Consider the following 12,537-nt stretch of genomic DNA (forward strand, 5'->3'; position numbering starts at 1 on the left):
GTGTCAAATAAATACCTAGGATTATGTTTGTTTTCTATTAAGAGATTTGAAAAATAAGTAGATCTAGCATTTCTTATAGCCGTTCTGTACTCAATCATTTTTTCTTTCCACGAAAGGCGAAAAACTTCTAGTTTTGTTTTCTTCCAGCTACGTTCTGCTTTTCTCACAGCTCGTTTTGACAGGTAGTAGGTCTGTCACAGGTAGTAGGTCTCGTTCTGCTTTTCTCACAGTGTGAGCGCTAACAGTGCCTGAGCATGGAACAGTTAGTACTTTTGTGTGCGCTACTGTCATCATTACGACGGCAAACGTTTTCATTACTACTCTGATAGTACATTTATCAATTAATGTAATTACTTTGAGTGTAATTTGGGTTCATAAGGGGTCTGATTCTCACCTTATTGATGAACAGGTATTGTAGTTTGCGAGTAAAGCTGCAGATTCCTCCATTAACGTCAGCTGCCTTCGTAATAATCCTGATACCTGCTATTGAAAATGTGTGCGTGGCATAAATTATAAATAGCCTATATTAGATAGTATCTTAGCAAAAGTGCATTTCTTCCTGTTTTCTTCCATTCAAAAAGTTGCATCGTATATGACGTAAGCGTGCTCCGGCCTCGAACGTTAAGTGCAATGTGAGTGCAGGCCAGCGGGGGAGTGAGGAGAGGGGTGTGGTAGATTTTTCCCTACGCACCTGACATATTTAAACCGGGTGTCCTAAGCCCTATTCGGACGGGACTAGTTTCACAGGGGGACGTTAGAGAAATTTATGTTTCAAAGACGTACTTTGAGATTTTAATCCCGTCCGAATCTGCCATGTCTGTCTTTTTCTCACACGACCTCTGTAAAAATTCCAGAGCAAATTACCTACTGTTTTTCGTCAAACTCGGCGGTCCTCAGAGAAATCTAATCCCGTCCGAATGCGAATGTCTGTGATTTCCGAAAATGTTTTTTCCAAAACGCTTTTTCTTGTGTGTTTTGGTCAACGTGAACTACCGTACAATCTCTCGCTATCGCGCCGGTAAAAAAAATAAAATAAAATAAATAAATCAACAAGAAGAGCCAAATCACGTAAACTGTTAAGACTGGCTACTGTAATATCAGTTTCAGGTAAGATTACTTTCATTTCTGCACTTAATTACATAACGTGTAAATTATATAAGTTAAAACTTTTTATTCCAGTGGGTTTATTATAAGAACCCAGTTCTATTAAATCATGATGATAAATGTATGTTTAGTTTTTTCACACTACAATTTTTATAAAATATTTACAAAACACTAAATGTGTTAGGACGTTTTACTTTATATTTCAAAGTGCATTCTGAACACGTGATCTTCTGAAATGCCCACATGTAAAACACAGACACTCCTACCTCGGTAATAAACACGGAGATGTTAGTCCCGTCCGAATCCGTACATAAAATCAGACGTAGGTTGATAAGAATTGTTACTCAAACGTCGTTTGGAAAACTAGTCCCGTCCGAATAGGGCTCTAGACACCCATAAATCTATAAATTTATACTCTACTAAGCGTACTTCAATACCTGTTCGAGTCGGCCGATGTCTCGGCCTGTTTTGGGGCACTATCACCTGATACTAAGCTCTTTAATGCTCCTCACCTCCACTAAACACTATCACTATAGTATAGAAGTAAGATCTCTAGTGCTTAGTTTGGCTGCAGCCTAAAAACCAAACAGACTCCAGACTATGCCTCAGAATATGCTTTAATCACGGCCGGGAGAGTTCTCATCAATTCCAGAGAATCTCTCTCCAAACAAAGGAATACAACAGGTTTTATAGGATTTCAGGTACACTTCACAGTCAGTATGGCATGATCTATTACTCATTATCATCAGTCTTAATACGATTGGTTTAGATTTAAGAAAAACATCTCAGTTCCTTTGTCCTGCATAAATTTAGATTTAGAACAACTGAATCACAAGATCATCAAAAAAATGTCTCAGGGTTAATAGTTCAGATTACTCAATAGGTTAAAACAATTCCTCAAAGACAATTTTTTTATCCTCAGAAGGTTGCTGTCTAGCCAGCACAGCAGAATGTTTCTGAATCACAACACTCAGTCCTAGTGACTATTTCTCTATTTCAATAGTTAGATTATTATTATTAGGCCTGTAGAAGAAAAAAAAGGTTAGTTCATTATTAATTAGTTCAAAAATTCCATCACAGGGGACAATCACGCTCTGGCTCGGTTCAAGGCAAACATGCCTAGTGTGAGTACACCCTTAGAAAAAGAACATTATAAGGCTCTTACAATAGTTGAACTTCCAAGCTGAACCCCAGAAAATAATAACATTGAACATATATTACAAGTATAGAAAACGAACAAAAAGGTAACGTATTAGAAGTAGCATCATTCTGTTAATGTTGTCCATTCTGCATTTGGTATTGAACATAACCAAAAGAATGGGGCCTCCCATATCAAATCTTTATTAGCCATGCAGCTGCTGATCACTTGTACATCTGCTGGCTAAGCTCTTTAAACCAAAATCCTTAGCACACATTGAGCCGCAGTTGTCAGAGAAGTTTAAGTGCGATTCCGCTTGAAGTGTCACTTAAATATCGCATTTAACGTCGGCTGAAAACCCCCTCTATATAAACTTAGTGTAAATAATATGCAGACATTGAGATTGAATAAGATTTACATCGGGTAACCATAATAATGTAACATAACCTGAATTTAAACTTGAACTACTGTCATTAACTTGATGTTCATGTTCAGTCAACCGCCAGCGTCTGGTGTATGCGCAATCGTCACTTTTCCTTACAAGTCAGGTTCTTCAAAATGAAGTCTTTAGCTTTTACTGGGTCATTGAAGCTTGTCTCTTTTCCATCCCAGTATCGTGATCCTCAGAACTGCAAGGTATCTCAGCCCAAATCGAACCCCCTCACAGTTGCGGAGTAAGCTCCTCACCTCATTGAAAGCTCACTATCTGGGTGAAATCAGGAAGGATCAGCCGTGAACTGTAGTGACTAACTTAATTTCTTTGGCTTTCTTCAAAATGTCCTCTTTTTCAGAGAAATAATGACACCTCACCACAAAGGCGTGCGGTGGTTCATTGTCGTCAGTTAGTCTGATACGAAGGGTGCGATAAGCTCGGTCTAAAAAGAGTGGGGTTTTCTCGAGGTTGAGGGCCTCTTTCAAGAGACCAGCCACAAACTCAGTTATCTGTTTGCCATGCTCTCGTCCTCCTTTTACTCCTGTAATGCGAATGTTTGAGTGGCGTGACATCGCCTCCAAATCCTTACTCCGTTCTTTCAGTATGGCCAACTCCTTTTTCATAATAATAAACTCCTTCTCAAGTCAAGTCAAGTCAAGTCAAATTTATTTATATAGCGCTTTTTACAATTGGTAATTGTTTCAAAGCAGCTTTACATATAAGAAGCACAGAAAAAAGAGAAGTGGTTAAAAATAAGCTGTACAAGCAAGCGTGGTAATATGTAACATATACAAGATGGTGCTACATTAAGCCAATGTCGGCTGACTCCCAGGGGTGGAAAAAACCCCCCTAGGAGAAAAACCCAGCGTGCTAACACTGGGAAAAAAGTCCTAGGAGGGAAAAAACCCCTTGGAAGATATATATAACATATGTAAATGGATATGGAGATCAAAATCTGAATTATACATTTTTATTATAGAGATTAAAAATAGATTATATATAAATATATGCAAGCGGATACAGAGATTTAAAAATAGATGCAGCCAGGACTGGATCTGTAGGCCCATTGTCTCCTGGGCTACGTTGTAGTCAGGTCCAGACACAGGTTCTCCATCTGATCTGGATACGGCCTGGATCCAGCACCCGGCAAACCTCAGGATAAGCAGAGAGACTGATATTAGCGTAGATGCCATTCTTATTCTGATGTACAGGTATATCTAGTGTTATAGGAAATGTTCTCGGTTCCGGCCGACCTAATTATTGCAGCGTAACAATCCTTTAACGGATTTGAAAAAATGTTAATGTATTGATAATGTGTTATGTGTATGCAAGAGCAAAGAGATGTGTTTTTAGTCTAGATTTAAACTGACAGAGTGTGTCTGCTTCCCGAACAATGCTAGGAAGATTGTTCCAGAGTTTAGGTGCTTAATAGGAAAAGGATCTGCCGCCTTCAGTTGATTTTGATATTCTGGGTATTATCAACTGGCCTGAATTCTGAGATCGCAATAGACGTGAAGGACTATAATGCACCAAGAGCTCGCTTAGATATTGGGGAGCTAAACCATTTAGAGCTTTATAAGTAAGTAGCAAGATTTTAAAATCTATACGATGTTTAATAGGGAGCCAATGTAATGTTGACAGAACTGGGCTAATATGGTCATACTTTCTGGTTCTAGTAAGAACTCTAGCTGCCGCATTTTGGACCAACTGTAGTCTGTTTAAAAGCCGAGCAGAACAACCACCCAGTAGAGCGTTACAGTAATCTAGTCTTGAGGTCATGAATGCATGAACCAACTGTTCCGCATTTGTCATTGAGAGCATATGTCGTAATTTAGATATATTTTTTAGATGGAAGAAGGCGGTTTTACAGATATTAGAAACATGACTTTCAAATGAAAGATTGGTATCAAAGAGCACACCCAGGTTTCTAACTGAGGACGAAGATTTAATGGAGCACCCGTCAAGTGTTAGAGAGTATTCAAGGTTTTTTCGTGAGGAAGTTTTTGGTCCAAAGATTAGGATATCAGTTTTTTCTGAATTTAATAATAAGAAATTTCTTGTCATCCAGTTTTTAATGTCAGCTATGCATTCTGTTAGTTTTGTGAATTTGTAGGTTTCGTCAGGGCGCGAGGAAATATAGAGCTGAGTATCGTCAGCGTAGCAGTGAAAACTAACACCATGCTTCCTAATTATCTCTCCTAAGGGCAGCATGTACAGAGTGAAAAGCAACGGTCCTAGTACTGAGCCTTGTGGTACTCCATATTGAACTTGTGATCGATACGACATCTCTTCATTAACTACTACAGACTGATAACGGTCAGATAAGTATGATTTGAACCATGCCAAAGCAATTCCACTAATGCCAACATAGTTTTCAAGTCTTTTTAAAAGAATGTTGTGATCGATAGTGTCAAAAGCAGCACTGAGATCTAATAACACTAATAGAGAAATACAGCCACGATCAGATGATAAGAGTAGATCGTTTGTAACTCTAACGAGAGCAGTCTCAGTACTATGGTATGGTCTAAATCCTGATTGGAAATCCTCACAGATTCCATTTCTTTCTAAAAAGGAGCACAGTTGTGTTGAAACTGCCTTTTCTAGTATCTTTGACAGAAAAGGTAGATTCGAGATTGGCCTGTAATTTACTAAATCTCTCGGATCTAGTTGAGGTTTTTTAATAAGAGGTTTAATAATAGCCTGCTTAAAAGTTTTTGGCACGTATCCTAGTGTTAAAGATGAATTAATTATATCAAGAAGTGGACCTACGACCTCTGGAAGCATTTCTTTCAGTAGTTTAGTCGGCATTGGGTCTAACATACATGTTGTTGATTTTGATGATTTGATAAGTTTAGATAATTCTTCCTCTCCTATAGCGGCGAATGATTCTAGTTTTACCTCAGGGACACTACAGTGCACTGTCTGAAGCGAAACTGTAGACGGTTGCATGTTTATAATTTTCTCTCTAATATTGTCAATTTTGCAAGTAAAGAAGTTCATAAAGTCATTACTGCTGTGCTCTTTGGAAACGTCAGCAGTTGAATCTCTGTTTCTAGTTAATTTAGCCACTGTGTCAAATAAATACCTAGGATTATGTTTGTTTTCTATTAAGAGATTTGAAAAATAAGTAGATCTAGCATTTCTTATAGCCATTCTGTACTCAATCATTTTTTCTTTCCACGAAAGGCGAAAAACTTCTAGTTTTGTTTTCTTCCAACTACGTTCAGCTTTTCTCACAGCTCGTTTTAGAGCCCGAGTGTGCTCATCATACCACGGCGTTGGATTAGTTTCCTTAATCTTCTTTAGACGTAAAGGAGCGACTGCATCTAATGTGCTGGAAAAGAGAGAGCCAATAGTTTCTGTTGCAGCATCGAGTTCTTCTAAGTTGTCAGGTATACTAAGATGAAAGTGCTCGGGGAGATTATTTATAAAGCAATCTTTAGTGGTAGAAGTGATGGTTCTACCATATTTATGGCTGGGTGGTGGTTTTGTAGCCTTGGCTAACTGTATTATACACGAGACTAAATAATGATCTGATATATCATCGCTCTGCTGTAGAATTTCAACAGCATCAATATCAATTCCATGCGACAGTATTAGATCTAAGGTATGATTACGACAATGAGTGGGTCCTGACACGTGTTTTCTAACTCCAATAGAGTTTAAAATGTCTGCAAATGCCAATCCAAATGCTTCTTTATTATTATCTACATGGATATTAAAATCACCAACAACAAGGACTTTATCCGCAGCCAGGCCAAGCTCTGATAGAAAATCAGCAAATTCTTTGATAAAGTCAGTATGGTGCCCTGGTGGCCTGTATACAGTAGCCAGCACAAATGTCAACTTACATAATGTTACATAAAGCACCATCACTTCAAAGAAATTATATATGAAATTCTTTTGAATGATTCTGAATATATTACTATAAATTACAGCAACACCTCCCCCTTTGCCTTTCTGTCGAGGATTGTGTCGATAGTCATAACCTTGAGGACTAGACTCATTTAAAATAATGTAATCGTCTGGTTTTAGTCAAACACAGCAAGTCTAGTTTATTGTCTGTGATAATTTCATTTACAATAAGTGCTTTTGAGGAAATAGATCTAATATTCAGTAACCCAAGCTTTATCATTTGTTTATCTGATTTATCTGTGATTTTTCATTTTTTGAACATCAATTAAATTTTTACCCTTAAAAGGTTTCGGAAGTTTTTTGTATTTACTAGTTCGAGGTACAGACACAGTCTCTATGTGATAATATCTAGGTGAAAGAGTTTCTATGTGCTGTGAATTATCTGAGTTCTGTGACGTGAGGCGGCTAGCAGACGGTCGGTTTAGCCAGTTTGTCTGCGTCCTGATCTGGGCCCTGGTTTGTCATGTTTCAGCTCTAAAACTATTTGCCAAATTTCTAGATAGAAGAGCAGCACCATCCCGGGACGGATGAATGCCATCTCTTTTCAACAGGTCAGGTCTGCCCCAAAAACTTTTCCAATATGTCTATGAAACCTATATTATTCTGCGGACACCACTTAGACAGCCAGCTATTGAGTGATGACAATCTGCTAACTATCTCATCACTCCGACGAACAGGAAGAGGGCCAGAGCAAATTACCTCTCCTGACATTGTACTTGCGAGTTCACACACCTCTTTAATATTAATTTTAGTGATCTCCGACTGGCGAAGTCGAACATCATTTGTGCCGACGTGAATAATAATTTTAGAGTACTTACGATTAGCATTAGCCAGCACTTTTAAATTTGCTTTGATGTCAGGTGCTCTGGCCCCCGGTAAACATGTGACTATGGTGGCTGGTATCTCTATTTTCATGTTCCGTGTAATAGAATCGCCAATAACTAGGGCACTTTTAACAGGATTCTCAGTGGGTGCGTCACTGAGTGGGGAGAACCTGTTTGATGTTCTTACTGGAACGGAAGAGTGGTGTTTTCCGCGGCTAGGCCGCCTCACCGTTACCCAAGTGCCCTGCTGCGCGGGCTCTACAGCCGGAACCGAACAATGTACAGAGTTCACTTAGCTAGTCGCATTCAAAACAGTATCTGAAGCCCCTGCATTCTTACTATCCTCGAATAAAGTTTAACAACAATAATAACAATTCTCTTGATGACTACAAAATGTGGTATTTGTGGCATGTTATGAGAAATAATCAGTTAGTAGCAATGATCCTCTTCACTCTCACGCCCTTGGAATAAAATCAACGTTTGCTTATTACAATTGCATTCTTAAAAATAAGAGTGTGGAAACTAAAAATGCAAACAAACATGCTCTTTCTGTTTGTATACAATGGACTGTCATCATCCTCCTCTTCCTCATCTATTTGTTTGCAAATCAGACTGTTACTCGTCAAAGTTTAGTGCAGTGTAAATACTCGAGACCCACATAACAATGCTTAGATCAACGATGAAAAAGATCTCATTAATTTATTAGCTTTTGGTGGTAAATATACGAAAGTTTTCTGACAAAGCAAGAAAGCAGCGTTTGCTGCAGCCTTGCATGTTAAGTTAACTTTTTGCAAGTTCCTTAGTCTGCTAAGTAAATACCCCATACATCCATATCTCTTGCTAAATAATACATTGGTTTGTTTGTGTCCAAACCGCACAAACATCTCAATTTTTAAGTTCAGAAATTCAAAGTGTAAGTAAACAGAACTATCAGATTTTTACATTTGAATTATTCTTAACTTGGTTTAGAATCCAAATTAGATGCAAAAAGCTGTAAAATTTTGTTTTTTCAATTATTCAGCTGTAAAATCTTACCTTCAAGAGGAGCTGACTGAAGATCACTAAGACAGGAAACAACAGGGTCTGCAAAACCTTACGGATTAATTGATTTCCATTTAAAGAAATTAACAGTGTGTGAAGATGACATACAAGGAAGAGACAGTTCCAGATTAAAGAAAATTGCCAGATGATCAGAACAAGCACTGACTCCTCCGATTTGGCTCCAAAATCTCTCTCTTGGTAACTCTCCAAAAATCCACATTAACAGAAACTCTTATAAATTAGCATAACAAACCATTAAACCAAAGTCGACAGAAGACACCTGCGACACGATTGCATTGTTTGCGATCACAAGGTCTAATGTATGACCTTTATTGTGTGTTAGGCTGCTAATAAACTGTTTAAGATTAAAACAGTCCAATAAAGATAGAAAGTCCTTTGTCATTGTACAGTCATTTTTGTCAATGTAGAATGAGGATTCTCTTTAAAACACACAAAAAAAAAAAAAAACACAACATTGACAGCAAGTCAGCAAACTCAGACATTAAAGCATCATTTGCCTTTGGTGGTCCATAAACAGTAGCAATGGTGATTGCCTTAGAAGTGGAAATACTCAGAACAAGGCATTCAAATGATGAGAATTGTGGTACACACACAGCGCTGATGTTAAATTGCAGATTGTGAACCACAGTAATTCCCCCACCTCGACCAGTAAGTCACGGTAGATCAAACAGTCCATACCCCTTAGGAGTATGCTGGTTAAAGAGGAAGAATCATTTTGTTTATGCCATGTTTCAGTTAAAAACAATAAGTCCAGTTTTCGATCTACAATGATGTCCGATAAGAGCAGGGCTTTATTGTTTACTGAAAGTGCATTGAACGACGCAACATTTACGGGGCTCTGGGACACCACAGAAGACAACTCCGATCGAACTAGCAATGATAAATTACTGAAGACTGCACCAGAATGAGACGCTCTTTTAGACTGTCGCCGACTGATTCATAAGCATCTTTTTGTAACCTGTAGTTCTGTTTTAAGTTGGGCAACTGGTGTGCGGTGTACCACAAACCCATGCTCCATTAGTCCAGGACCACAGCAGTTCCAGAGCAGTGAATATTCACAGCAAAGGAAACCGGGTATACTCCTCCGATTTGGCTCCAAAAACTCTCTCTTGGTAACTCTCCAAAAATCCACATTAACAGAAACTCTTATAAATTAGCATAACAAACCATTAATCACTACTAAATCTCCCACTTAACATTAATCTTGCACAAAAAAAACATTATATAACACTTTATTTTAGCATTTACTCTCCCTTTCGAGTGCCATGGGCAAAGCTTGCTGGGAATTAGAAATCCCAGCCCAGTTTCAGTTAAAATTTTGTCTAAATGAAAAGAAATAAGGTAATAAAACTCAAAACGATGAAACAGTTCATGCTAAATACTCATAAATGTTCATGTTCATTTGACCAAACTAATTTGTTTCATTTAAGTTTGTCCTACTCAAACCACTTAATTATTTGGAGCATTAGGGTTTTACAGTGTTTAACAGCTTGCAGTGTTACATATCATCGTGGCTGAGAAAAGAACACAATGCTGCTGACAACAGGTAAATGCCGTTATCACCGTTTTCCATGTTTGTGGAGTAAGGATATGTTTACACAGCTTTTTGAAAATGTCGGGTGCTGGTGTTTCTTATGTGTTTGACCAGTCAGCGTCACTGGTAGTTCCTATAGCGCTGGTTTATACCTAATTCTGAAGTAGGAGCTAATTTAGTTCCCCCAAAAGGAGTTCCTATAACTAAAATTGTTGTAGCTCCTGTGGTGCAAACACACCAAAAAGCAGGTACTTCCACCAATAGTTCTAGGAACCAGGAAAAGCTTCCTCTGGTGCGAAAGCCATTGTTGAGCCCTGTCAGGTGGTCCTTAGACAGTCGCTAGTGTATAAAGTTGGAGGGTTAAACGTATAACATAGATTACACTTCAGTTCGCTCTATTATATTACACTCACCTTTTAATATAAATTACCACTATAAATTAACCAACTGTGAATGATGTGAGCGGCGTCGCTGTAACGTTACTGAGAAGCTGCAGCCATGGTGGAAATGATTTTTGGTGTGGCAGCCTGCCAAGACAGAATGAATGTAACGGAAACATTGTACAGTATAGAATACTACTAAATAATTTACTGCCTGCCTCATTCTGTGGTTATAAGCCACTTCAGATCCTAAATGGAAGTTATTTCAAACACTCAACTGACATTATGAAGTGAGCTTGGAGTAAAAACATGCTTGGCGAGTTTTGCTTTTCAAATGCAGAGACTCAAACTCACAGCGCTTGCAGAGATGGAGCAGCATATACTGTTTAATGCTGGCCCCAGGCCATCGGGGCAGTCCTTATTGTCGAGCCCTGTCCAGTGTAGCAACATAGTAATCACATGACATTTTCAATCACGTAATTGTGCATGTTTTTACTTGCATTTACTTCATAGGCATTCTTCCCTGATATCTCCATTTTGATCTTTGTTTGCTCTGTTGTTGGTCTTTCAGTGAAACACTGTAATTGAATTGTTTAACAGAAAGAACTTTTTCTCAAATGGTCTGTTTACTAGATAGCTCCGCTAACAGAGAATGTGTTTATCTGTGAGAAGAAGTGCAAGACAAAACTTGTTTGTGCTTGTTTATACTTTATTTTGAAGGTCTTTCAGTTACATTTTTCAGCAGAACACGTCATGGTGTGTTGTTTGGCACTATATGATGGTGATGTAGGGGTGTATTGTGCTTCCACATTCTTAAAAACTTGTGTTTCTTTCTATAGATGGCCGGCCTCTGTATATCCTACGACTTGGACATATGGACACTAAAGGTCTGGTTCGAGCACTTGGAGAAGAATCCCTGCTTAGACATGTAAGAGATTCAACAACCAACATTCTTCAGCATGCTTTCTGGTGTATTCCATTCAATGGTGGTCAGTAATTGTACTTTTATTTTGGGAAACTTTTTACTTTATTACATTCAAAAGCGTAATATCATACTTTTTACTCCCCTACATTTCATAAAACATGTCATTCCTCATTATTTTGAACTGAAGAAATCATCAGCACCGACAAGATAACGGTGTCCAATTCGTAAAAGCTGATTCTTTTCAAATAAACTATTAAATTGGTCTGTAAATCCTACTGAATGATTCATTCGTGAATTGGACCGATCAGATTGCATTTGTTCTCGAGTCAACAACTCTCTGATTCAAATGATCCAGTCAGAGTCAGTCTCCACTTAACAATTCGGCGAAGTCTGATTCAAAATTAACCAAGTACAGGAGTTCCTCAGAGCATGAGTGCACTGATGGCACAAAAAGTAAATTAATAATGCAGAAATTATGGATTTATTATTGTAAATGGAAATCATATTTAGGTCACGACTGTCAGTTGTTTGTGAACTAAATATGCTGTAAAAGGGCAAGCAGTTTAAGCCCACTGTAAAAAAAAAAAAAAAAAAATGGTGGACATGTCCATATTTGTGTATTACCATCTGAACAAGGCAGGTATTAGGTAAAAATGAAAAGTGTGTGTGTGTATATGTATATTATGTGTATATATATGTCAGAGAAAATCTCCCTTCGCGTTTCGTACCTTATTGTTCTTTGTGTGCGAGAGCTGTTTACTCCTGCTAACATTCCCACGTCTGCTGCAGAGACGCGGTGGATATTTCACAAAGAGCGCTGCAAGTTGCAAACAGAGATCGTATTATTATAGGGAGATAAGAGGGTCTATATTTCTTACCATTGGAGAAAGCGTAACAGCTAACTTAATCACGTGCGGCACCTCTCAGCCTATCATGTAATGGCAGTGACATCAGTCGCAACATTCCCTAGTCTGCCTTCTCTTAAAAAAAAATACATTTTCATCAAGCTAAAATCTACATATAGTTCCCAAAAAAAGAATCGTTTAGTGTAAAACATGCTGAAGATTAGCAAACAGGCTGTCTTTTAATTAAATGATTAGCTATTTCCCCACAAAAGCTGTTCTATCAGCATAGTGAAGCCTCTCATCCATTGACATCCATTCAAAAAACAGCCTCTGGTCTCCTTCCCTGCGTACCGCTGAGGGCGGGGTGTTAGCATTAG

At 38.3% G+C, this 12,537-nt stretch overlaps 1 protein-coding gene across 2 annotated transcripts in view; it reads left to right on the forward strand.

Moving 5' to 3' along the window:
- The window catches only part of LOC125263760 (SEC14-like protein 1), a 94,188-nt gene that overhangs the window by 47,769 nt on the left and 33,882 nt on the right, over window positions 1-12,537 (forward strand). For both annotated transcript variants that reach the window (XM_048182938.1, XM_048182939.1), the window contains exon 6: window positions 11,230-11,318. In XM_048182938.1, coding sequence (XP_048038895.1) covers window positions 11,230-11,318 — 89 coding nt within the window. The remainder of the gene's footprint in view (window positions 1-11,229; window positions 11,319-12,537) is intronic.

This window comes from Megalobrama amblycephala, linkage group LG2 (assembly GCF_018812025.1).
Source record: "Megalobrama amblycephala isolate DHTTF-2021 linkage group LG2, ASM1881202v1, whole genome shotgun sequence".
Lineage (NCBI taxonomy): Eukaryota > Metazoa > Chordata > Actinopteri > Cypriniformes > Xenocyprididae > Megalobrama > Megalobrama amblycephala.